Source organism: Macaca mulatta, chromosome 14 (genome assembly GCF_049350105.2).
Source record: "Macaca mulatta isolate MMU2019108-1 chromosome 14, T2T-MMU8v2.0, whole genome shotgun sequence".
Taxonomy (NCBI): Eukaryota; Metazoa; Chordata; class Mammalia; order Primates; family Cercopithecidae; genus Macaca; species Macaca mulatta.
This window is the reverse complement of record NC_133419.1, coordinates 47,705,829-47,732,573: the sequence shown is the minus strand read 5'-3', so window position 1 is coordinate 47,732,573 and position 26,745 is coordinate 47,705,829. Positions and strand designations below refer to the sequence as shown.

At 54.7% G+C, this 26,745-nt stretch overlaps 1 protein-coding gene across 2 annotated transcripts in view; it reads left to right on the top strand.

Moving 5' to 3' along the window:
- The first annotated feature begins 2,620 nt into the window (after window positions 1-2,620).
- The window catches only part of KCNC1 (potassium voltage-gated channel subfamily C member 1), a 48,690-nt gene continuing 24,565 nt past the window's right edge, over window positions 2,621-26,745 (top strand). Inside the window, exon 1 of one of the 2 annotated variants that reach the window (XM_077960390.1) lies at window positions 2,621-4,419. In XM_077960390.1, coding sequence (XP_077816516.1) covers window positions 3,850-4,419 — 570 coding nt within the window. In that variant the 5' untranslated portion in view covers window positions 2,621-3,849. 2 annotated transcript variants of the gene reach the window in all.

Genomic DNA, 26,745 nt, shown 5'->3' with positions numbered 1-26,745 from the left:
ACAGTGTGGGGCACCTTGGAAACAGCTACCCTCTCCTGCGGGGGAGCTCCTGTGTCTGAGTTTTCTCTGCTTATCTCTTGGGGGATTTTAGGGTGTAATGGGCTTTAGGGTGCAATGAATACCCTTTCACATTCCTTCTGCCTCCAACTCTGGCCTACCTCCCTCTTTCTAACACACCGTCCAGAGCCCCTAATCTCCCAACCGTCCACCTACCAGGAGCCCCTTGTTTCTCTCTGTCTCTCTGTGACCCTCCTCAACTGCCTGGGTCACACTGCAGCCCTCCTTAGTATTCGCCATGGGGTAGTGATGGAGCCCTGCACCAATTCCCTAGAAGACCCTGGGTAAGTCCCTTCTCCTGACTTGGTCTCCATTAGGGGCTCCATACTCCCACAGTCTCTGCCACTTGGGTTCTAGGATCCCAGCCTCTCTCCTAGCCTTTCTCAAATCATCTGGAACTAAGTGAGGATCTACTGTGTTCTGGGCACTCTGGAGGGAAGCAAACAAAAAGCCCTGGAGGAGCTGATGGTCTTTTTATGGAGATCAGATGAGCTATGGAGAAGATCAGGAGCCATACTCTGATCCCATGTGGTTCTGCAGGTGAGGAAAGAGGTGAAGTCCTGGAACCCTATGGCTGGTAGAATCTCAGAAGGTTTCTTGGGTGAGAAGAGGAGCTGGACATCTGGCTAGAAAGAAAGGAAGGTTTGGAGAGGCTGCTTTCTTGTCTCTCCTCATCTTGACTTCTCCCAGCTGTGTGTGTGTGTGTGTGTGTGTGTGTGTGTGTGTGTGTGTGTGTGTGTCTGCCTCTGTGTCCACCTTTTTCCCTTCCTTCTGGATTCTCCATGTATATTTCATCTTCTACCAATGTTGGGACAGAATTTTCTGAGAACCCATATTTTGGGGATCTGAATATGGGCCAGGCTGGTCCACACCAGGCCAGGCTTCCTTGTGGTTAGGAGATGGGAACTCACACTGGTCAGGGTGAAAGGGACAATCAAAAACACTCTCATCCCTGCATTACTCTGAGATTGAAGGGGAAACAGCTCCTATTTAGAGGAATCACACAGATCAATATCTGGAAGGAGGAGGTGCCATGCAGGCCCCAAACTCCAACCCTCTCTTTGTCTCCACCCAACTCTGCCTGTGTTTCTGACTTAATTTGCCTCTCTGTCTCTCCCCTTGTCCTATTACCATCTGTCAATCCTTGCCCTGCCCCTCTCCACTCCTCCAAGTCTTTTACCCACCACACACAGATTTTCCTGTGGCTAGATTGGGATTCCCCTGACCAAGTAAGGAGAGCGATGTCTGTGGCACAGCTTTGTCCCCAGGCTCACGACAGCATCTGTGGGTCAGGGTAGAGGGACAGCTGTCTGCACAGTTAGAAAGTGCCAGCAGGTAATCAGAGCCTTGTATCTTCTTAATTAAATCGCCCTTTGCCCAGCCATCCTGTGTTCGATTGGTTTGAGCTGGGATCAATAAGCCTCTTTCCCAGCCCAGCCACCCCTGGAGCTGGGCCTGACCTCCCCAGTCATGCCTAGGCCCGCCTGGCCACCTCCCCAGAAGGTTGGGAGCTTCTCGAGGCCAGAGGCTGGGTCTGATACATCTCTTGTGTCCTTGTGCCTGGGATGGATCATGAAACAAGTAAGGAGTAAAGGAGTGATTGCTCTACTGAGTAAACTGAGGCACTAGCAGCAGGCATGGGCCAGGAAGGCTTTGAGGTTCAAACTGAAACTCCCACCCCCAGGACCAACTGTGAAGCTGGAGGAATCACACAAGCAGCTGCTCCCACCCAGCCCTCAGACATAACACCAGCTCCTCCCTCCCAGCCCCCAGACATAATCACCAAGGGCAGCTGAAGCCCTAGGAAGTGCAGGGTGGGGGTGTCAGTGCTCAGGGAAACTACGAGCAGTTGCTGCTTCTGACCTCCGAGGGCAGAAGGCCCTTTTCATAAGGGGTCTCCACCTAGGGATCCAGGGTTAGTGTGGGAGAGTCAGCGAGCTTGGATGGATGTGGCATTCATGGGAGACTCCCTCTGTCTGAAGCTGGAAAGGGCCCAGGGTCAGTAAGGAGTCCAAAGGGGTTAATAGGGGTCCAGGACTGATTGTTAGTGGAGGGCGTAGAGGATAACGTGGTGTGTGTGTGTGTGTGTGTGTGTGTCTTGGGGTCCATGCAAGATATTACCCATGGAAGGAACATGGAGCCTCCAGGTTCCGCGGGAAGGGTCGGTATTAGAGGATTCCTTGGAGCGGTCAGCACTGGTCCGGGCCAGGGTGTCTCTGATGACAAAACTCCGGAGAGCTTTGTCTCACCAGGGATCAGATGGTCCCTGGTTTGGAAGGCGAGGGGAGGGTGCCAACGCCCTTCTCACCTCAGTCTGACCCGGGGGCGCGGGCCCAGACGTCTCTCGGAGCCCCCGCCGCTGGAGTGGCGTTCCCCGAGGGCGGGGCGTGGGCGGGTCCCCCGGGAGCAGCAGGAGCCTCGCGGGGCGGGCGCCCCCAGCGCCGAGGTTGAGGGAGGCCGGGCTTGGTGCGGGGCTGGGAGGGGGGCGCGGAATCAGGGCTTTTTAGGACCCAGCGCGGCGCCTTCCTCCGGGGGCGAGTGCGGCTGCGCGCGCCGTGTGCCCGTGTCCGGAGAGCGGCGGGCTGGACGCGGACCGCGCGAGCAAGCAGGCGACGGGCGAGCAGCTAGCGGAGCAGCAGCCCCGGCGGCAGCAGCGTCGCGGCGGCGGCGGCGGCCGCTCCGCGCCTCGCCTTACCGGCCTCGCCGGCCTCACCTCGCCGCGCCCGGACCCGCCACCCCCGCCTCCCCGCCCGACCTCCGCAGCCCCCCGTCTCGGCCGGCAGCGCCCACCGCCTGCCCGAAGCGAGGAGCGGAGTGCGGGGCGCAGAGGCACCGGAGCCAGTGCCGGCCGGCCCCGCAAACCAAACCTAGCCGGGAGAACCCCCGCCTGGCCCCGCGCAGCTCCGCGACCGCCGGGAGCTGTCCCTTCAGCACCGCCGCGGGAGCCCGAGTCCCAGCGCAGCCCAGCGGAGCCCCAGCTGGAGCCCGGGCGCACCGAGAGCAGCGCTCGGCGTTAGCCGCACGAGAAACACCCCGGGTGCCCCTGCCCAGGGGGCCCGCCATCTCCAGGAGGCGGGGAGAAAGAACGAGGAGGGCGGGCGGGCAGGCGGGCCCGCCGCCGGGGGGAGCAGGCAGCCAAGCAAGGAGAGAGGGAGGGGGCCGGAGCCCGCCCTGCGTCCCGAGCTGCAGCCCGGCCACGCAGGGAGGAAGGCAGGCGGCATCCATCTCCCCCGCGCCGAGAGCGCGCCGCGGCGACCACCGCACAGAGGAGCGCGAATTTCCCGGCCCGGTCTCCTCCCCTCCCCCTCCCGGGGGCTGGCCTCTAGTCCGGCCCTGGGAGCGGCTGACCTTCCCCCCAAAAGCTTTGTGCCTATTTCTCCATTTTCCCGCGGAGATGGGAACGGGAGACCGGCCCCCCAACCCTCTTTCCCCTCCTCCGGGGGCTCACCGCTGAGCCCGCCCCCCTCCCTCTTTCTCCCTCCCTCTCTCCCTCCCTTTCTCCCTCCCTTCTTTCCTCCTTTGCCTCCTCCGCTGCCGGACCAGCTCCCTCCCACATCTGGCGCCTAGAGACCCCTGGGATCCCGCACACTCCCCTGGACCGGCACCCAACAGAAAGCGCCCAGAGAGGCTTGGCTCGCTCGTTGGGGTGGCCAGAGCCGCGGACCTCTGTTCCCCCCGACGGCTGGGGGGAGGGGGGAAGAGGCCGCGCGCCCCCCTCCCCGGCGCCAACTCCCCCTGGCGGCCGCTCCCATGGGTGTCGCTGGGCCGCGCCATGCCTAAGGGGGCGCCGCGATGGGCCAAGGGGACGAGAGCGAGCGCATCGTGATCAACGTGGGCGGCACGCGCCACCAGACGTACCGCTCGACCCTGCGCACGCTGCCCGGCACGCGGCTCGCCTGGCTGGCGGAGCCCGACGCCCACAGCCACTTCGACTATGACCCGCGTGCAGACGAGTTCTTCTTCGACCGCCACCCCGGCGTCTTCGCGCACATCCTGAACTACTACCGCACGGGCAAGCTGCACTGCCCGGCCGACGTGTGCGGGCCGCTCTACGAGGAGGAGCTGGCCTTCTGGGGCATCGACGAGACCGACGTGGAGCCCTGCTGCTGGATGACGTACCGCCAGCACCGCGACGCCGAGGAGGCGCTGGACAGCTTCGGCGGCGCGCCCCTGGACAACAGCGCCGACGACGCGGACGCCGAGGGCCCCGGAGACTCGGGCGACGGCGAGGACGAGCTGGAGATGACCAAGCGCCTGGCGCTCAGTGACTCCCCCGATGGCCGGCCTGGCGGCTTTTGGCGCCGCTGGCAGCCGCGCATCTGGGCGCTCTTCGAGGACCCTTACTCGTCCCGCTACGCGCGGGTAAGTGACAACTTACCCATCAGAAGAGCGGGGCGGGAAGGCAGCTTCTTGTGCCTCCCCGCGGGCAGGGGTGGACCGCAGAACTGGCGCCTAGGGAGTTCAGAATCGAAAGGGGGTGTGTGCGCATGTGTGCACATACCAGGGTAAGAGAGAAAGGGTGTCTGCCGGGGTTCTGGTTTTCTATGTATGTCAGTCTGTGTGTTGCCAAGTTTAATATGTATGAGTATGAATGGGTGTGTTTGTGTGTATGAGTAGATTGTGTGTGCATATTTATGTAAGTGTGGTGGAGTGTATTTGGGTGGGTAAAGTGTGGAGTGGGAATGAGTGAGCATGTGTGTATGTTTGAGTGTGCATGAGCGATTGCCCGTGCACATTTGTTTCTTTGCAGAGGTGCACTGTCAAAGTATGAACTGCCCTCGAGATTTTAGTGTGGGGAGGGAAGCTGGGAGCCCTTCCTCCTGTCCAGGTAAAGGGGCATCTGGAGCCAGCCATGGTCCCCCAAAAAGGCCTGAGGCCTGCTGGGCAGCTTGAGACAGCCGCCCCCTCCTCAGGGAGCAGCCTCCGGCAATTTTGAGGAGGTGGTCAAGAGGGCATCTCATGGCTAATCTCCATGGCTTGGAAGTTGGTGGAGGGCTGGGCTGTAGGGTAGGGGTGGTCCCTCTGAGCCCCTGATCCTGAGATCATAGCCTGTCCTTCCTCCTTGTCGAAAGGGGAGGGTGTTGGAGTGGGTCACTGGGCTTATGCCAGTGCTTCCTCTGGGACATCCGGTGGTGGGGAGAGGGAGTCCTTAAGGGGGAACCTATAAGGAGAAGGTGTGTGAGAGGTGGGTGTGTCTTCATGGGCCACTCCCCTTTAGCCATACCCGCTTATTTCCAGGAAAAAAAGACACGCTGCTACTGACCTTGGTCCCTCAGATGGCCTCTCTGGATCAGTTTCCTCATCTGTAAAATGGGGGAGGGGGCCTGGTGAACTCTCAAGGGCCTTGCTGCTGGACCATAAGTGACTGAGCCCAAAACGAGGAACTGGTAGAAGCCACCCACCCTGGAAGAGGCACTCCCAGCCTTCACTGGGCTCTGTCCTTAGAGGCCTAAAGAGAGACTCTAAGGCCTGTAGGGGAAGGGTAGAGTGGAGAAGTTAAAGGAGAGCCCCTCCTGCATCCGTGAGCTGCCCTCACCCCCTACCAGGCAAAGCACTGCCTCTGCCCTGCTGTCTTTTACTTCCCATCTCTCCCCTCCTGCCCACTGGAGCCTAAGCCAGAGCCAGGGGAGAGGGCTAAGAAGCTGCAGAGGAGAGTGGAAGGGGGAGACTTGGGGGGCCCTCAAGTGCCCATGGGCAGAGAAAATCTATGTTTAGGCACAGACCTGGTAGATCTGTTAACTGAGATCAAACACAGTATGGCATGTGGGGGGTGGATAGTGGGTCAGTCTGATACCCTGAATTCTAGAACGACTATGTTTATAAGGGGAGGCAATAGGGAGAGAGCCCGGCCCGTGTTTTGCCACTGAGAACCCTGACCAAGGTCACCCAGGGAGCAAGAGGCCAAGAAGGACTAGAACTCAATTCTCCTGGGACCCTATCCTCCCCTGGGCTGGCTACCAGCTCCTGCCTTTCCCCAGAGTGGACTGGGACCCTCAGAGGGCTTCCCTCCCCTTCCCTTTCCTGTCAGAGGCCACCACAGCTAGAGGGTTATGTAACTGGAGGCTGTGGCTGAGCTGTGGGGAGGGGCTGGAGGAGGGGGATGGGAGGTTGAACCAGTGCATGTTGGGGTGGGGGTGGGCAGAGGCCTGGGTTACAGCAGCTGCCCATTCAGCCCACAGTTGACCTTGGACAGCAGCTCCCCCACCAACTTTGGCCCCAGAAGCAAGGGTTAGGCCCAATCTCCTGACTCCCAAGCAAGAGCTGGGTCTCCCAGCCCCACCCCTTGCACTCAGTGTTGGGGCTCTGATCAGTGTCCCGAGTTTCAGGGCAGGCAGGGGGCAGTGGGGCATGTTCCAATCCCCTCCCTTGGCCCTCTTCTCCCACTGGACATTTCTAGGCTGCGGGTGGCCTTCACCCAAGGCAGACAAATGGGCCAGCTAGTGTGGTTTGAGGTTCTATTGGTGTGCAAAACCATGCAGAAAAGTCTTGAAAAAAATCTATGAAGTGAATACTCATTGAAGAGCGGACTCTGAGGGAAAAGAGTGGGCGCCTGGTGGTCGGGGCGAGGCGGTACTGGGATAGGAGTTGGTGCTGGTGGGTGCTCCCCTTCAGCCTGTCTGAGCCACCTTCTCTCCCCAGTGGCCTCCGAGGAAGGTTGTGGTCCCTTCCAGCTCCCTTGGGGAACAGTTGAGGACGCTGAGGCCCGTAGGGAGAGGGACCTGCCCAAGGGCACTCAGGAGCTGAGGAGGGCAAAGCGGGATTAGAACCCCGGCTTCCTGCCTGCCGCCCGGCTGGCCTAGCTGCATTGCGCTGCCTCTCTGCGGCTCATCTGCGCAGAGACCAGCCGCCTGCCCGCCCTCCTCCCCCTCCGTCTTTGCTCTGCCGCCTCTGCTGTCACCTTTGTTTACCCCTCCCCCGCGCCTCCTCACACAGGCGGGTCGGGACTCAAGTCGTTATTCTAGATTTAGACCAGCACGTTGTGTGTGATATTGCATATGTGTATGAAGGAAAGGCTGTATGTGTGAGACAGGCTCTGTGTAAAAGAGATTGTGTGTGAGAGACTTGTGTGTGTGAGAATAAAAATGTGAGACTCAGGGTGTGTGTGTATGTGTGTGTGTGTGGTGAGACTGTGACTCAGTGTGAGCTTCCTGAGTCCTTGTGTCAGGGGTTGTGTGTGTGAGAGAGGTGGATTCTGTGTTTTGGATGGACTGTGCGTGTGTGAGAATGAGACTGTGTGGGAGAGAGTGTGTATAAGGAAGAGAGCCTGCATGTGTAAGAGAGATGCTGTGTGTGAGGTTTGAGGAGTGCATGAGAGTCGAGGTGAGCGTGTCTGCATGAGTGTGTGGCTGTGTGTGGCAAGTGTGAAACTGCATATGTGGAGCTCGTGTGTGAGGCTGTGTGTGTGTGTGTACGTGTGTACACATAAGGCAGGAGGCTGTGTGGGGTGGGGGTCCCTGTGTGTGACACACTGTGTGTATGTGAGGGCGTGTATAAGACAGAGCCTGTGAGATCATGTGTGTGACAGTGTGTGTGGCGTGTGTGTGAGACCCCACGTGTGTGTCAGTGTGCTGTGTATATGTGAGAGAAAGGTCCTGTGCATCCCGGGTGTGTGTGTGCTTGAGGAAGATGAGATTCCACAGCTGCCTCCTGCCCACTGCCTCAGTCTCTGGGACTCTGGAGTGGCCTCATTGAGGGCATTTCCTATCCTCAATAGAGATGCTGTTCTGCCCAGGCCACTGTCAGTGTGTGGGATGGGTGGTGAGGTCACCTTTCCCTGAGGAGCTGCCACCTACCCTGGGCCTTGGTGCTGGCCCTGGAGATAGGGGCTGCGTAGTCGGGGTGGGAGGGCCCATCTGAGTTCCCGAGGGGCAACAGTGCTGGCTGGGGAAGCTGCTCCCCTGGTCCCCTCTCCTGTGCTCTGGGCACCAGCCTGAGGAGATGAGGGGTCGGGGGGACGAGCTGGGACGGGATGAGCTCCACGTGTGTTCTGGGGTGGGAGGTGGTGCCCCTGACACACACAGGACAATGATGATGATGGTACAGTTTGGAAAGGCTATGAAGGGACTTCCTGGGGCCATGAGAATAAGAACTGCCCCAGAGGAGGTGATGCTGGGGCAAGCTTTGAGGGGCAGGGAGGAATTAACCAGGCAGAGGGCAGGGGGTCATAGAGGTGTGAGAGCAGGCAGGGGAGTGTTGGGGCTGCCTGGTTTGAAACCTGTCCTCCTGTCTTCCTTGGGGGCCAGCTCAGGTCTGAGGCTCTCAGCTTTAGTCTCCGATTTGCATGTCATCATCAGGGACATTGTTGTGTCCCATCAGGGCCAGTGGTGGTCCTTGTGCTGCAGGCCAGAGTGTCCTCTGTGTGTGTGTGTGTGTGTGTGTGTGTGTTAACATCTGTTCCTGAGTCACTTGACCTTCCAAATGCCAAAATAGTGCCAATGGCCCCCAAGCTGGGGAGGCCCCACCTCCATCCACCCAGCTGCCTGCCTCTCCTCTGACCCTTGTCCTGTGTCTGTCTCTCTGTCCCGTCACTGCCTCTTTGGAACTTGATAAAAACTGGTTCCCCATCAGCTCCCTGGGAAGGGAATTTACCTGGTGGCAGGAATGAAACCCCCAGCGAGAGGCTTCTCTTCCTCCCTTGGGTCCCAGCTGACACAGGGCTCTTGGAGTCGTGGCTTGGCATGCGGAGGGCTGGGGGACAGAGCTGTTATCAGGGGATTCTAGGCAGTGCACCCCCTTACCTCAGAGCCCACTCCCCCAGGCCAGGGCCCCACTTGGAGTCATGGTACCATATGAAGGACACCCATGAGCAGTGGAGAAGGGGCTGGGTGTGCTCCCCTCCCAGCCTCCCCAAGGGCCCTCCACCACAGTGTGCCCCTGCTTCCCATGATCCTTGTGCGGGGGTCCTCAGGTCTTTGAATGGTTCCTCCAGCTTCCCCCGACCCCATCCCAGTAGTGACAATCATAAACCAAGCGCCTTCTGGTCAGAGCCCTGCAGCCCCTTCACCGCTAAATGGAAATAATGATAGAACCGACCTCACAGGGTTGGTGTGAAGATAACTGAGATAATAATGCTTGGATAGCCCCAAGCCACAGGGTCTGGCATACAGTAAGTGCTCAATAAATGTTGGCTATTATTATTACTACTGTTGGTTGTATTATCATTTCCCCTCCTGTAGACTCTCTCTTCTCCCTCCACCTCCATGTTCACCATCCTGGCTCAAGCTGCCATGGTTCCCCTCAGGCCCACCTCCCCAGCAGCCCCCAAGCTGCTCTCCCACCTCCAGCCCCTGGCTGCTCAAGTTTATCCTCCACCTGGCAACCACAGGGGTCTTTTCAACTCACAGACCTGTCAGATCACCCGAGCCTGCTTAGAACCCTTCAGTGCTTCGCCGGCCCATAGCCCATACCGTGGCCTCTCAGGCCCTGCCTGTCCCTCCAGTCTCCTCTGGCCTGACTGTCCCCATCGCTTACCAAGCCCCAACTACCCAGCCTCATTTCAGCTTCTTGCATGTGCCAGGTTCCCCTGCCTCGGGGCCTTTGCACATACCCTGCCCTCTGGAGCACTCTTTCCTCTGGCTCACCCCTCTTTAACCCCCACACCCCACCTCAAACAGCAGCTCCTCAGTGATGCCTTCCCGGGCCCCCAGGCTGAGTTGAAGTCAGAACCAGGGCCCTTCCTGGGAGAGAAGCTCTCTGATTTGTAATAAAATGTTCATTAGCATCCTTGCTTGATTTGGGCTCATCTCTCCTCTATACTGTAAGCCTCTGGCATACTCTGTAGAATAGGAGCCGTTATTATGACAGATGAGGAAATTGAGGCCCAGAGAGGAGTGTGCTACCTGAGGCCCCTTGTGAGCGGGTTAGCTGAGGGCTGGCTCGGAAACTCCTGTCTCCTGACTACTGGCTCACTGGTGCTTCGTGTCACATTGCCTCAGTGCGTTTGAAGTCTGTACTCCTTGACTCTGAGCAGGAGGCCTGGCCTCTGCCAGAAGCTTTGGAGGGGATTGGCTGGAGTCTCTCAAGGAGCAAGGTGGGGGTTGTCTCAGAGGTGGGGGAGGGGGTTCATCAGGGGCTCATTCCAGGGTCCACTGCCCGGGCTGGGGATCTCAAGGCCTCCACGACAGCTGAATATAGTGCCTCTGGCTATTCTGAGAGGTCTCATGACCAGGGGATTCGCTCTGGACCAAAAGGTCAGGGCCTTGAGCCACTGCCTCCCATCAGCTGCGGGCCCAGCCTGGCCACCACCCCAGCCGGAGCTCCTCACTGCTAGATGCAAGCTTAGAGGAGAAGGAGGGCCTGACAGGCTGCAGGGGTGCTTTGCTGTCCAGTCCTTGTTCAGGGGAACCATTTGGGTGGTAGGGACCACTTCACATATGCTTGGGACTATTGCAGGGAATGGGCGCACCCGGGCTACCTCTAGTCAATATTTTCATCCAGTGAAAATAAACAGGCTCAGAGAGGAAAAGCTACTTGCTCAAGACCACACAGGGAATCAGTGAGACTCAAACTCACAGCCTAGGCCTCTGGTCCTAGGGCCTGACCATCTGAATTTCTTTTGGCTCTCAGTTTTACAAGAACACCAAACCCCACCTGGACATGCTGTTCTTCTCTTATCTACTCCCATTAATTTCCTTCCTGGGAAGGTGGAATAAACAGATACCTGCACTCCAAGGACACAGTACAGCTGATTGAGACCTTCTCAGATCAGCCAACCCAGACTTGACCCAAATCCTTAGGATTCCCAAGCAGGATTTTCCAGAACCCCCTTCCTTTCTCGAATCACACAGTGTCACACACTGTCTTAAGGATTTGATTTATATATCCTCATTTATTAATAATTCTCCCAAGACTTGCAAGACTGCACTATACTGCCACACTAATGACACAGACAAGGCTGCAGAGGCTCAATGAAGTTAAATAACTTACCCAAGGTCACTTAGCTCATGAGCAGTGGAGCCAGCAGTTGGACCTCAGTCTGTCTGACCCTGGTGCTCTACCTGTAACCATTACACAGCACTGCCTCCTGTCCATGTTCCAGGGATGCTGAGGCCTGTGACTTGCTGTGCCCCAGGCTTGAATTTCCGTCTGGGTCTCTCCCTCCTGACCAACCACTCTTTCCCAACAACCTATCCAGAACCTGTCAGCAAGTTCCGGCCCCTGGGTAATGGCAAGTGAGGGCCCTGCCTGGCCAGGCCATGGGGCTAAGAGGGTGCTCTATCAGTCCCAAGGAAGAAGGTTTCGTGACAATGCCTCAGTTGTCCTCCCACTCCCATCCATGCAGGCCCTGGGACTCCATATGGCCTGAAGAGAAATGGCAGGAGGATTGGGAGGATCAGAAGCTCCCTGTGCAGGGTGACACATGGTGGGAACGCTGGCTGCCCCTCAGCTCGGCACTCCGAGGCCTTCTGCCCTAGAACCCAGCCATTGCTCCTGCAGCTCCCTTCCGCCAGCCTCCTCCATGGTCCTCATCGGCAGCCCTCATTTTAACCTCTGGGGCTTTGGTCATCTATTCCCCTCACTTCGGCTTTGGTCATCTATTCCCCTCACTTCGGTGTCCTCCCTGCTTTTTGCTGAATGTGAAAATCCATCCCTCAAGGTTCCTCACACTTAGCCCGGCTGCTCCTGCCCTCGCTGACCTCATTTTTTTGGGAGTGAGGGGTATGGTTGGGCACTGAGTCACCCAGTTTGTGAGATTTGAGCTGGTGGTGTGTGGGTCAGTTCTGGAGACTGGGGGCTGGGGACAGGCAGGCCCTCAGGATTAGGGACCAGCCCAGGTGTGTGGAGAGATGAGAGCACAGACAAGACCCAGGTTGCAGGCATCAGACACCTGGTTTAGAGAGGAATCTAGCCAGGCCTCGAAACCAACTGGGCTACCTTGAGCAAGTGCTGTCACCCCTTCGTCCTGCCGCCCCTTCGTCCTGCAGTTTTTCCAGCTGTAAAATACAGAGGTCGTTTTAAGTGACCGCTAAGGCTCTTCCCAACTCTGACATTCTGGGAGTCCAAGAATTCTAGGCTTCAGCTTCCCAGAGGAGCTGGGGGAACCAAACAAGTCCTGCCCTATTTCTCCTTCCCTCTCCCAGCCCAGCTCCTCCCCAGGACTCGTGTGAGCAATCCTGACAAAGGTCCTGGCCTAAAGCAGGCAGGAGCCCAAGGGGAGGGGGTCTAAAAAGCTTCCTCCTACATTCATTCAGCCTGCCTCATCCTGTCCTCAGTCATTCATTCAAGGCATAGTGATCACGCCCCTGCCTGACGGGCTCCCCAGCCCTCTGGCAGGCACAGACCTGGGGAGGTCACCTCTTTTGGGGGTGCTTGCTCAGGCCTATGGACAGCACCTGTTGCCTACTTCTCCAGGCCCTTCTCTTGGCTTCCTGCCCTCAGGGAGCTGCAGAAACGCCCACTCAGAGCTACTGTGTGCCAGGCTGTGGGGTCTGGAGCAGGGGCGATGGGGCCAACTTCTATGGTGTAGGGCTGCTGTGGGGAGGGGTGCAGGGGATGGGTGCCATGCTGGAGGGGCCAGGGCTAAGTAAGGGTGTTTGTGATGGCTGCTATGGGGGATGGAGGGATGGCTGCTGGAGGACTCCCACCCATGCCTGACCCTCAGAATTACCTGGGATGCTTAAAGTTCGTACTTCTGGGAAACTCGATTCTTAGATTGGGGAGGGGGAGAATGTTCCCTTCACCCCTCAGCACAGCTGAGGTCACTGCTGAGTGAGGGTGCATCGCTGCAGTGGGGCCTGAGAGGTGTGGGCTCCTTCCACTCAAGGTGTGGTCCTCTGACCAACAGCAACACCATATGGACACTTGTTAGACATGAAGCCTTTCAGGCCTCACCGCCAGCCCTGAAACCGATTCAGAATCTGCATTTTCACTCCCCAGATGATTCATGCACTCTGGAGTCTGAGAAGTGCTGATGCAGGCAGCGGCTCCAGTCGAGGGCCAGCCTCAGGACACAGAGGGCTAGATGGGTGTGTGCGGGTTGGCAGAGTGTCACAAGCAAGCCAGTCCTTCCTGAGGCCAAGGCTTCGATGGCAGGGGGACTGGGCCTGGGGTGAGGCCCCATCACAGCCATGGCCACCGCATCCATCCAGTGGCTCTCACTGGTAGACCTTGGGAGTCATCCTGGACTCCTCTCTCTCTCAGACATCAACCAACCCTGTTGTCTTCATGTTTCAAATACACTCGGAATCCGACTGCATCGCACCCCTCCATGGCTACCTCCTGGTGGAAGCCCCTGCCTTCTCTTGCCTGAGTTCTTCTCTCAGCCCCGGCTGCCCCTGCCCCGCCCTTCTCTCAGGGCAGCCAGGGCCAGCCTGGCAAAGTGCTATTCAACAAAGTCAGCCCTCTGCTCCATCTCACGCTGGGGTCTGGGCTTCCTCAGAGGGTTCAGGGTTCACTTGAGTGCCCCACACCCAGCATCTCCCTCTGCTGTCTGCTTCTCTCTCCCTCCCTCCCCCAGCCTCCATGGCTTTCTTCCCCAGCGCTGCCCATGCTTCTGCCTCAGGACCTGTGCTGTGCTGGTCCCTCCACCTGGCATGCTTTTCCCTTGGGTATCAGCTTTCACACCCCCTCCAGGTCTATACTCAGACATCATCAGTCCAGACGACACTCCTCTGGCCCCTTGCCCACTTCGTGCTTTGCTCTTTTCTCCTTGGCATTTACCACCATTTAATGTACTATATAGTTTACTTGTTTGCCTTGTTTATTGTCTGTTTCCCCACTAGACTATACAGTCCGTGAGGGTAGGGATTTTTGTCTCTTTCTCCAATTGCTCTATCTCTAGAAGCTAGAGTAGGGCCTGGTATATAGTGGGTGCTAAATAGATATTTACTGAAAGAAAGAATAAGCAAATGGGGTTCAACGCCGAGGGTAGACATGGGTACCCTGCATTTGAGCCTGTTCCTAGCTGAGCCTTCCTTTCTGGCCTCACGTGGGAGCACAATCCTTCCATCCCCTGAGCCTGGAGCAGCGATGAACAGGCAAAGGCTGGGGCAGCACTAGTAGGGGGTCCAAACCCCAGTCCAAACCCCAGCAGGGGCCCACTTGCTGCTGTCACCACACAGGCCCAGATGAAGCTCTTCACAGCTTAACCCTCTGTCTTTTCAAACTCCTTCTCTGCGCTGCATCAGCCCAGCCACCATCCACAACCACAGCTTCAAGGCCACAAAGCTGTTTTCCAAAACTGACATGCACAAGTTCCCAGGTCCCGCTTGGTCCAGCCCAACCCCTGAGTCTGACTTCTCCTGGACTCTGTTCCTCCCGAAGGCCAGCCAGGCTCTTTTCCTACCTCTCCTTCCCCATCTCCTTCCATGTCTTCCCTTCCCTGTCCCCTCCTTGTCCCCTTTCCTCTGTAGCTGTGCTTGTGGAAAGTTCTAGGCATTAGTCACTGGTTTTCAAAATGAACTTCTCCCCTCCAAAGTCTAGGATAGTTTCTGTCCCAAATCCCCGGCTTTGGGTCTGCTTCTGCGTTCAGTAGAAAGTGTATGGACTTTGCATCTCCCCACCCCGCACTGCTTCCTAGCTACATAATTTTGGGAGTATGACCTGGAGCCCCTTTCTCTGCTAAGAGCATAGCCCCTTGAACCATGAGGCCTTCGATCGAATCCCAGCCCCACTGCCTTCCAGCTGTGTGACCTTGGATAAGTTTCCTAACCTGTCTGTGCCTCCAAAGAGGGATATTAATAGCACCTGACTCATAGGGAAGTTGGGAGGACCGAATGTGTTAAGCCTTTAGCCCAGAACCCAGAACATAGTAAGTGCTTAATTGTTGTGCATTCCATCATCTTTTTACCAGCTTTCGGCCCTGCGAGATTCAAATCGTCACCTGTTACCCACCTGTTTCCTTCTTTTAGCACCTGGCTCTACTGCCAAATGCTTCTCCTAGGGGTCACCTCACCAACTGTGGCCCCTGGGGCCCCTTCTTCCAGTCTGTCTCCCAGGGGCAGACTTCAGAGGTGTCACCCTGGGAGTCAGGCATGGATTCTCGCTTGGTTCTCCTGAGCTCCCTGTGTGTCCTGGGCAGGTCACAGCCCCTGTGAGCCTCAGTCTCCCCATCTGTGGTCATGGGCCGCTTGTCCCTGCTCTTCCTCGATCCACAGGTGTGGCAGGGTATGAGAGAGAGGATGATGGAACTTCCGCCTATCAGGGGAGAGGGAGGGAGGGCTGCTGACATCAGGCCTTGGTTGGGAGCCAAGCACAGGGACCTCAGATGCCGACAAGTGTGCCAGTGTGGTAGGGCTGGCGGGCGGAGGCCATGCTTTACAGCTCAGGTCATTGGAACATCTCCTCTTTAAAGGGGCTGCTCAGGCACAGGGAGAAACCTGGGGGCTAAGGCTGGGGGCTCCTGTTGGGTGCCCATGGGTGGTGCCCACTCTGAAGCTGGGCTGCTCCGCCAGGCCGACGCCAGCCTGGGTGGGGATGAGCTAATATTAGCTGGGGCAGCCCCAGACAGCTGAGCTCAGGGGGGCTCAGGAGCCAGCCTCGCTGGGTCAGGCTCAGATGCTGCCTCAGTGTGAGCCATGGCAGCAAAATGAAGCTTTCTCTCAAGCCTCTGCAGGGCGTTGGATGCCCCTTCCACCCTGGCCAGCCCCAGCCCTTCCCTGTTGGCCTGGCAGCCTGGCTGTGGCACCCCTGCTCACGATGCCACTCACCTCACCTCTTCCTTCCCCAGTGCAGCACAGAAAGTATACAACTCCTCTCCCTACACTCCCACTTTGCACATAAACACAGTCCGTGAGCCATTTCCCTGCCAGGGGCTGCTGTCAGCACCAATTCATCCATCCAGCCAACAAGTGTTTGTTGAGCATCTACTATGTGACAGGTGCTGCTTCAGAAGCTGGGAATAGGGCAAAGAACAAAACCACCAAAAATCCCTGCCCTCAAGTTCTTATATTCTAGCTGGACAGGATGTGACAGAGGCAGGAGCCCAGGGCGCGCTGGAGTGGGCAGTTTTAACTTGTGTGGCAGGGAAGGCCTCACTGTGAGCACGGGTCATATTTCAGCAAAGATTGAAGAAGGTAAGGAAGGAGGCCACATGACATCTGGGGAGCAGAGGAAGTGAGATGTGCAAAAGCCCTGAGCAGCTGTGTGCCCAGGGTTCAAGGTGCAACGAGGAGGCGTAGCTGGGCTGGGCTCAGAGCCAAAGGACAGTGGTATATCAGAAGGGGTGGTGCTTGTTCCACACAGACAGAAAGATGGAGAAAATGGACTCTGGGGACTCCAAAGAAGGGAGGCTAGGAGGGGGATGACAGTTGAAAAATTACCTACTGGGTGCAATTCCAATATTTGAGTGATAGGCACACTGGGCGCCCCCATACCCACCAGTATGCATGTAATGCCCATGTGGCAAACAAGCACATGTACCCCTTAAATCTAAAATAAAATAATTTTAAAAAGAAAGAAAAATCCACCCCTAAAACGTGCAAAGAAAGAGTCGAGCTACCCAGAACCCCACTGGCTCCTGACAGTGGGGTCTGCTCCTGCCGGGGCCTGCCTCATGGGTTCCCTGAGTGTTCCAGCCCAGGGCAAGGCCGAGCTCAGTTCGCACTGCCCTCTGCTCCCCTCCTGCAGCCACAGGGGCCTGCACAGGGTGGGCCTGCACGGAGGAGGCTCCTGCCTGGCCGTAATGAGGGGCCTCGGTCCTCTTCCTGAAGGCCAGTGGTACCCAGCAGGAGATGGTGGTTCCCATACATGGTTGCCACCATGCTGGAGGACAGGCAGTTCTCTGAGCTGGGTGTGGGGCTGGAGAGAAGTTGGTGAGAGAGCCAGAGGGTCAGGGGCCCTGCCGGGGAGAGACCATGTGAGCTCTTTCCAGTCACACAGGCCTCCGTGGTGCTCACAGCGTTCTCACTGCAGGTGTGCCAGGAGAAGATGGCTAGTGGCATGGGCACAGGCCACATTGGAGCCAGACTGCCATTGGAGCCAATCCTGGGTCTGCTAGTTCTTAGCTGTGTGACCTTAGTAAGTCTCAGTCACCTCAGCTATAAAGAGGGGAGAACGAGAGTCCCTACTTCAAAGGGCTGCTGTGAGAAGGCAATGAGAGAAGTCACAGAAGGCCTCCGGCTCACTGCACTGCGCGCATTGGTGCGCACGTGATGCCCAGGATCACTCACACCTCTTGCAGATGAGGCATCTTTGTAGGATGCTCTGCAGACACTCGCCTCACCCCACCTGGGAGGGTCTGAGAATATGAATCTAATGCCTGACAAGGGGGCTGCCATACCTAGGGAGGCTTCGATGGGGACCAAGCCCTGCCAGGTGGCTCCCTGGGGACCTTCTCTGCCCACATAGGTGGTGGGGCAGAAGAACATGACTTCCTTGGGCCTTATCACCAGAGCAAGGTAGTGAACACGCCTCAGGCCACAGCCACCCGCCAGGGCCGGTGTCTCGCCACTTAGAGATGAATGTTTGATGCTCAGCCTCAGGGGCTCTCTGAGCAGCAGTGAGGAACACGGCCACCTGCTGGGCCACCTGGAGCGAGAGCTGGAGCCCTGGGTTAAGGGGAGAGGGCTGGGCCCTGTAAACCCACGTGTGTGGCTGTCATCTGCTGAGGGCCAGTGCTATGCAGTGAGCTCCCTGCAAGCTGCCGTGGGTGGTTCTGCCCCGACCCCTGTTCAGCCCCCACACCTGGAGCAGTCTTGCCTTTTTGGGCTCAGCTTCTTCATCTATAAAGTGTGCATAATGGCATCACCAGCCTCTCAGGGGTGTTAGGAGAATCCGTCAGACCAGAGGCAGAAAGAACATTAGGGAGAAAATACAGTTCTCAGTGCCACGTGCAGGAAGAGGCCACCATCTCAAGTGCAAGATGAGTGTAGGGAGGGGACAGGCTAGAGGAGAGGGTACAGGCCTTTGGGCCTTGCCAGGCCTGGGTTCTGATCCTTCCTCTGCCTCAGTGTGGACTGAGGCGGGTGGTGTCTGGCTGAGCCTTAGTTTCCTCGTGTGTAAAATGGGATGATAGTTTGTACTTCACAGGCTGTGGTGGGTCTCAGAGGGGCAAAGGCCCCAGCACCGTGCCTGGCACATGGGAGACACTTGCCAAGGGCTGAATCTGGTGACCTGGGGTGCCACTGTCAGCCGGTCGTGGGTTTGGATTTTCCAGGGTATAAGGAGGCCCTGGCTGAGCCACAGAGGCAGGGAGGGAGGCTGTAGAAGCCTCAGCCGGTTGCTCCACAACCTCAGGGCCAGAAGCCACCGTCACCAATGATATATTTAGAGGCACAAAGGTCAGAAATACCAGGCGCTGGCTTCCCTTCTAGGCGGCAGGAATCGTATCTCCCGAGGCCTGGCTGTCACCAAGCAGATATTTTTTTCCTGTCTGGCAGTCTGAAGATTGGAGTAAAAGCCTGGAATTTAGGAATCACAGTGGTTTGTGCCGGCTTGCTGAGACTTTCCATGTCCCCAGCCCTTTCCAAAGCCTGTGGTGCGACCCTTGGGAGCCCCACCCGCCCTGCTATTCCAGATCACCCGGGGCCCCAGTGTGCATGATCCATTCCCAACGTGCTCCGGCTCCCTGCCCCTCTGCCTTTGCTTATTCCGTTGCCTCCACTGAGAATGCCCACTCCTCCTCCTCTGCATTTCTGAAATGGATGCATCCTGCTAGGCCAGCTCTGATGGCTCCTCCTTTAGAGAGCCTTTCCTGACACCCTCTACCTCCTGGAAGAGCCCGCTCTGCCCTTCATGCTTCCAGAAAACCTTTTCTGTCTGACTTAAGGCCCTTGATCCACTGACCTATGGTTCTGTGTCTCTCAGACTCAACCACAACCTCTTGGAGGACAAGGGTCAGCTTAGGCAATAGTAGTGCCTGTTATATAATAGGGAATCAATTGATCTTTGCTAAAGCTGTGTGCCCCACACCAACCCTGTGAGGTGGAAGGGTTAGATAGTATACCCCTCTTATTGATGAGGGAAAAATGACTCCCAGAGAGATTCATTTATTTGTCCAAGACCATCCAGTTAGCAAGTGGTAGAAGAAGGATTCAATCCCAGGTCCTCTTTTGAAAATAAATCAAGAAGTTCAGCTAGAGCCATGCCAGTGTTCCTCCTGGCTCTAGTATGCTGTGGTTCTCTGGTTAAAAATGAGGTAGTGGGAGGGACAGATGAGTAATGGACGAATGGATGAAAGAATGGATAAAAAGATGGATATGTGGATGGATACAGGTGAATGGATGGAAGGAGGGACATATGAATTGAAGCAGACACAGCTGGGTGACTCAGTGGATGGGTAAACAAATGGATGAGAAGGATGGATGGAGGACCATGGATATGTTTCTCCTTGCATGCCTTCAAAGCAGATGTCCCACCTCTCACGGGATGAACGTATCCTGGGCAATGGGACTCGGAAGCATGGACTTCAGGGTAGTAGGCTGGGTGGAATGACCCAGCACATGTGTGCAGAAAGTGGGATTGCCAGATGCAGGAGGTGGGATGGTTTGTGGAGTTTGTGGAGTGAGAGAGCTGGGAGCTGGGGACAGAGACTGGGCTGAGAGACTGGCCCACTCTCAAAGGTGAGAGTCCCTGATGGCAGAGAAACAGGACCAGGCTGGAAAGAGTTCCAGGCAGAGCCATGTGGCTGGCAAGCCCTCAGGACCTGTGGTTTTCCAGACCTTCCTCTGGCCGAAGCCTGAAGGGCAGTTAGTGAGTGGGAGATTGCCCTTTGAACCCCAGGTTGTAGGAGACAGTCTGTGGTTTCAGTCTGCTCCAGAGTAGGGAGGTCTGTCTTCCTCCTCAGGTCCCCAGCCTTGGTGAGTGAGAACCTCTGATAGCTCAGGCAGGGTGTGTTCAAGGAGGCAGTGCAGCTTCACCAGCTGCAGAGTGGGTGCTGAGGAGGGGGCCCTCCTGAGGCCGCAGAAGACCCTGGCTCAGGTATACCAGGATCGACCATCTTCCCACTGCTTTTTGCTATCAACCCCCAGACATTAGCCATGAACTCCAAGCCTTTAGTTCTAGTTGCCTAATGGACCAGTGGAGGGACCACAGGCGTAGGTGGCCAGTGTTGATCTTGGTGGAGCCTGGATGCTTAAATGCTTCTGGCCTGGAGCAGATTCTTCCAGCCGGAGATGTCTCTCCATTTGCACAAGGCACAGCACTGTGAGCTCCAGGCTCCTTCCAAAGCCCTGATCTAGCATTCCCCAGCACCAAGCTGCACCCCCCTACACACATACACTGGCCCGGCGATCTCCCTGGGAAACCAGGTCCCAATGAGAGTGCCTGGTGTGCCGCTAACTGCTCATTACAGTCACGGCTGCAGCTAAGTATAGCTCCAGCACACACAAGACTAAGACAACAAGGGAACGTCTTCCCATAAAAAAAGCTCCACATGCAAACACACAGACATCTGCACACACAGGCTCCCCACCCTCATGCAAACCCATGGCCTTGCACACACATGAATACATACTTGCACCAATGCAAAGCTTTATCACTTATTTACTCGTTAATTCAATACATGTTTGTTAGGGGGCCAGTAGAGTGGTTAAGTGCATGTGTTCTGGTGTCGGACAAAATTGGGTTTCAAATTCTACCTCCCTCACTTCCTAGTTGTATGACCATGAGCAACTTAACCTCTCTGAGCCTCAGTTTCCTTCTTTATAAAATTGGGGCGGTGGCCACAGTGTGGACCAGTGTGGACCAGTGGTGTAAAGGTAAATGAGATGGGGGCATGTCAGAGCGCTTAGAATAGGCCTGGCTCAGAATGTGTCAGTACGTGGTAGCTGCTTTCATCATTACTGTTGGGTACCTACTGTGTGCCCAGTTCTGCACTCTTATTTCTGGAGATGGTTGTGGAAAGTAGTGCCTGGTGCATAATAGGCATTCAGTAGATATTTGATGATGGAATGAATGAACAAATGAAAGAAAGCTGCATAGATGGGTGGCTGGAGGTCCTCAGAGCTTTCTTCTCTCAGGAGGAATTCACCCTCCCTTGACTTGCATGCAGGCTGTGTCTCTGATAAGATCTAGATGTTCTTGTGGGTAACACAGGGATTCCAGAGATAGAACAGGAACCCGAAAGTGTCTGGGACACCCCTCATTTTGCAGATGGGGAAATGGCAGTGCAGAGAGGCAACAGGGAGCAGGCATTGCCCCATGCCAGTCAGCAGTCAGTGGCCGGAGCCCAGGGCTGCCACCTTGAGCCATCCTAGCACAGTGGCCTAGCATAGCAGGCGGTGCCTGGTCAAGCTGCAGCCCCTGAGCCCTAGGCAGCTGGAGTCTGGAGCCTGGAGACTGCTCAGGCTGCTCAAGTCCTGGTCCCGGCTTGGGCAGACAGGAATCATGCAGTCACGCATCAGTCAGATCCCTGGCTAAGCTGTCAGTCAGGCTGGGGCCTCTGGCCGGCACCAGGCAGGGTTCCATCTGCCAGAGAAGGGGCTTGGGTCTAGCCTGGGTACAAAACCAGCTTCAGGATTTGAAGGTCCTGTCACTGTTCCCGACCTTTGAATAAACCAGCCGCTAAACTGCCTGGGCCATCTCCTCCCATTGCGCCTCTTCAAAAAGAAACTGACATTTCCTGGTGCTTTTTTAAGCCCAGGCTGGCTGGGCCAGGCCCCGGCGTGGGGGGTGGGGAGGGGGCGGGTGGCAATGGGAGTCACACAGCCTGAGTCTCTCCTCACCTTGAGTGATCTCAAGACGCTGGGAATAGACATGGTCTCATCTCCTCACCATGTGTCCCAGATTCCAATTCCGATGCCCAGATTCCAGATTCGCCACTCCAGTGCCCGCATCCAGGTTTTGAATTCCACAATCCAGTGCCAGTTCTGCCCTGTAGACAAGACTCAGGCTGTTGGACTCCATCATGAGCACCTTCAGCTGGCCTGCCTGCTGGGAGGGAAGCATGTATCTATCCCTCTCTGGAAAGGAACTCTGTGACCTTGTGCGTACTCTCCATGAATGACATGCGTCACTCATGTTCATGGCTGGTGGGGATTCAGGTCTTTGTTCGCTGACTGTGCCCATTGTCAAGGAGCTGAAAGTGATTGTGCCTGCTGCCAGTGTAGACATGAGTCTGCTTTCAATGAATGCACTCATTGCCAGTGTAGATACGGATCTGCTCTCAATCACTGTGCCCACTGCCAGTGTAATAAACACTCTTTGCAAAGATCAAGGATGCCTGTTGCCAATGAGAGCATAGCTGAATGATTAGTGATCATGTCTGTGGCTAGCTGAGTCACAGATTGGTGGATGGAGATTATCTTTTTACCAGTGTAGATCTGCTATTAGTGCGGTCAGTGCCCATGGAAATGCAACTCTGAAATCAACGATTGTGTACATTGCCAGTGTAGACGCAGATGTGATATCATTGAATCAATGACTGCCCATGTTGACAAGGGGCAGCAAGCACCAGCCGGGGCTCACTTCTGAAGGAGGCTGCAGGGAGTAAACTATTGTGCCCATTATGCAACTAGAGGGAGTGAGGCGAGTGGACACAGGACCCATATCCATGACCTTCTTTCCACAGAGGAAAGCTGTGCTCGTGCTCCCCATTTCCTGGGGAAGGGGCCTCCTTTCCCCTGCTAGTTGGAGTATTTGGCTGGGCCTTCGAGGCAGGGCCACCCTGACCCTCAGATTCAGCCACCTCATGGACCTTACATTCTAGAGGGGGAAGAGAGTCAAACAACAAACATGAACACCAAGTAAATTAGATAGTGTCAATGCCAACACAAAACCAACTGGATACTTACAACAGAGACCTGATTTCAAATCCTGCTGCCACTTCTGAGCTATGTGGGATTTTCTTGCACGTCTTAACCACTCTAAACATCAATTTTCTTATTTTCTTGTATGTAAATTATACCTTGATAGAGCTGAGGAAAGATAGCATGTTAGATGATCTGTGCTGGGGGGAACAGCAGATTAAGGAAAACCAGATTTTCCTTACTGGAAGTGTTGGTTGAGACTTGAAATAGGGTGGTCAGAAGCACGCTACTGGGGTGCCATGAGGCAGTGAAGGGATAAGCCACAGGGGCACCTGGGGAAAGGCATTATAGGCAGAAGGAACAGCCTGTGCAAGAGCATGGAGGCAGGCGTCTGTCTGGCATATTTGAGGACCATGTTTGAGGAGGTAGATATGAAGGCGATGGTAGTAGGAAGAAGTTTGGGGAGATAGTGGATGACCAGATCAAGTCGGATCTGCAAGTCATTGAGAAGACCTTTGCTTCTCCTCTGAGAGAAATAGGGCACCAGTGCAGGATTCTGAGCAGAGAAATGACACAGTTAGATGCATGTTTTAAAAGCTGTGTTGAAAACAGTCCTAGCGCACCAGGAATGTTGGAGCCTGTTAGACTAGTTAAGAGACTGGTCTATCACCATGCCCCTGGGGGAAAGGATGATGGCTGGGACATGGGTGGTCAAAGCAGTGATGGGAAGGGCTCAGATGCTGGGTCTATTTTTCAAGCAGAGCCACCAGGATTTCCTTACAGATTAAATGTGAGATGTGACAGAAAGAGATGTGTCAAGGATGACTCCAAGGTTTTTGGCAAGAATGTCCTGGAAGGATGGAGACACTCTCTCATGAGATGGAGAGGCTGCAGGGGGTGGGGGTGGCACAGGAGTTCAGTTGACGTGTTGAGTTTGAAAGAGCTGGTAGAATTCCATCTGGAGACACCAGGGAGTTGGATGCTGGAGTCCTGAGTTCAGGGGAAGGGCTGGGCTGGAGATAAGCCTTTGAGAGTGTGCTGTTTATGGGTATTTGAATGATGGTGGACTTTAAGTCATAAAACTGGGTTAACCACTAAGGATGTGAGTGTAGATGAAGAAGAGGAGCAAGGACTGAGCTCCAGGGTGCCCCGATAGTTAGAGACTGCGAAGAGGAGTTGGCAAAGGACACCAAGAGGGAGCAGCCAGAGAGGTAGGAAGAAAATCCAGAGGCTGTGCGGTCCCATGAAGTACAAGAAGAAGGAGGGAGGGATCAGTGGCATCAGATGCTGCTGGTGAGTCAGGAACATGAGACCTGAGCAGCGCTCCCCTTCTCTCTGCCTAGAATGTGCTTCCTTGCACCTTGCACTTCCGTAGTTGATTCTTATCCATCCTTCCAACCTCTGCACAGTTGTCACTTCCTCCTGGAAGCCACTCTAACCTCAAGACTTGTTGTTAAAGGCTCACCAAATGCCTCTGCGTTCCCCTTGATGCCCCTGTCACCTCACATAGGTACATATTTGCTTGTATGGTTAATTGATAAATGTCAATGTCCCCCTATCCTACTCCTCCCCCCAGAAAATGTGGCTGTTTTTGCTCACCCTGTACCAAGTACCCTGTATAGGCCTGGAGTAAGATGTAAATATTCGTTGGAGGGATGCAGGTGGGCAGTCAACTGTGGTCCCACCTGGGTTGTGTTCATTACCCTCCCTGAGCCATTTTTATTCCCTTCCCTCTAAACACACACACACACACACACACACACACACACACACACACACACACGCATGCATGTACATACCTACTGGGAGTCAGGACCCTTGACTCAATACAAACACACAAGTGGGCATAGGAGGGAAATTTCCTAGTGAATTCCAAGTGGACTCCATTCCTAGCTCCTCCATGGAGGTTGGAGCCTCCATTTTCTCATCTACCAAATGGAAGCCATCAAGACTGTCCTGCTGATGGCCCAGTTGGTGTGTGTGTGTGTGTGTGTGTGTGTGTGTGTGTGTGTGTGTGTGTATGTTGCACATATAAGATCCAAAACATGAAGATATGCTATAAACTGAAGAGGGCTGTGCCTATTGTCATCATAATGGGAAGATAAACATCTTTCTCCCAGGACTACCTGGGGGATGATGTGAGAAAGATTTGTAAATGGAAGTAATAAGAGCATAGTGGTTTTGGAGTCAGAGAGACCTGGTTTCAAAGCCCTCCTAACACTTTCGAGCTATGTGAGAGATTTTTGCACATCTTAACCACTCTGAACCTCAGTTTTTTAATCTGCAAAATGGAGAAAATGATGGCTTCCTTAGAGAAGCTTTTAAAGATAAATGAGATAATGTTTGTAAAGTGCTTGACCTCTGGTGAGCATGCTATTATTACTGTATAGCAGAGGACAGAGAAGCTCAACAAATGTAAATACTCCTATGGCCAAGGTGGTTATGAAGATTAAAAAGGGTAAAATGTGCCATCCATTTAGCCACACACAGTGGGTGATGAACAAAAGCAGACTCTGAAGCAAGTCAGGGGAGATGGTGCAAGGAAGAGAGGGTGAAGGAAGCCTGAGGAAGCCTGGCCTGCAGGAAAGATGTCTCAGGGGCATGTCCTGAGGCTTATCTGCAGGTATAGGCAGGGCCATCACAGGAAGGAAGAGGAGCAGGTGTCTTCTGGTGACCCCAGAGGGCAGACCTGTGATTGCCTGGAAAATGAGACAGGAGGTTGACTTACATGAGAAATAAATGCATGTCTCTCAGACCGGTTCAAAGACAGAATTAATGGCCTCGTGAGCTTCCCATCACTGTTGGTGACCAACAGAGACATCCGGTTCAGGGTCACTGCAGATGAGATCATTGAACTGCCCCCTTGAGAGGCCTATACAGGCATACCTCGGTGATATTGTGGGCTTAGTTCCAGACCGCAGCAATAAAGTAAATATCGCAATAAAGCAAGTCACATATTTTTTGGTTTCTCAGAGCAGATAAAAGTTACATTTATACTATACTGTACACTATTAATTGTGCAATAGCATTATGTCTAAAAAATGTACACATCTTAATTTTTTAAAAAAATACTTTATTGCTTTAAAATGCTAACAATCATATGAGCCTTCAGTGAGTCATAATCTTTTTGCTGGTAGAGGGTCTTGCCTCAGTGTTGATGGCTGCTGACTGATCAGCGTGGTGATTGCTGAAGGTTGGGTGGACATAGCAATTTTGTAAAGTAAGACAACAAAGAAGTTTGCTGCATCAATTGACTCTCCTCTTCACAAAAGATTTCTCTGTAGCATGTGATGCTGTTTGACAGCATTCCATCCACAGTAGAACTTCTTTCAAAACTGAAGTCAGTCCTCTCAAACCCTGCTGCTGCTTTATCAGCTGAGTTTATGGAATATTCTAAATCCTTTGTTGTCATTTTAACAATGTTTATAGCATCTTCACCAGGAATATATTCCATCTCAAGAAACCACTTTCTTTGCTTATCCATAAGAAGCAACTCCTCATCTGTTCAAGTTTGATCATGAGATTGCAGCAATTCAGTCACATCTGCAGGCTCTACTTCTAATTCTAGCTCTCTTGCTATTTTCACCACATCTGCAGTGACTTCCTCCACTGGAGTCTTGAACCCATTAAAGTCATTCATGAGAAGTGGAATCAACTCCTTTCAAACTCCTGTTAATGTTGCTATTTTGACCTCCTCCCATGAATCACAAATGTTCTTAGTGACATCTAGAATGGTAAATTCTTTCCAGAAGGTTTCAATTGACTTTGCACAGATTGATCAGAGGAATCACTATCTATGGAAGCTATAGTCTTATGAATGTATTTCTTAAAGAATATGACTTGAAAGTCAAAATGACTCCTTGGTCCATGGGCTTCAGAATGGATATTGAGTTAGCTGGCAGGAGAACAACATTCATCTCCTTGTACATCTCTATCAGAGCTCTCAGGTGCATTGTCAAAGAGCAATAAAATATTTTGAAAGGAATCATTTTTTTCTGAACAGTAGGTCTCAACAGTGGGCTTAAAATATTCAGTAAACCATACTCTAAACAGGTGTGCTATC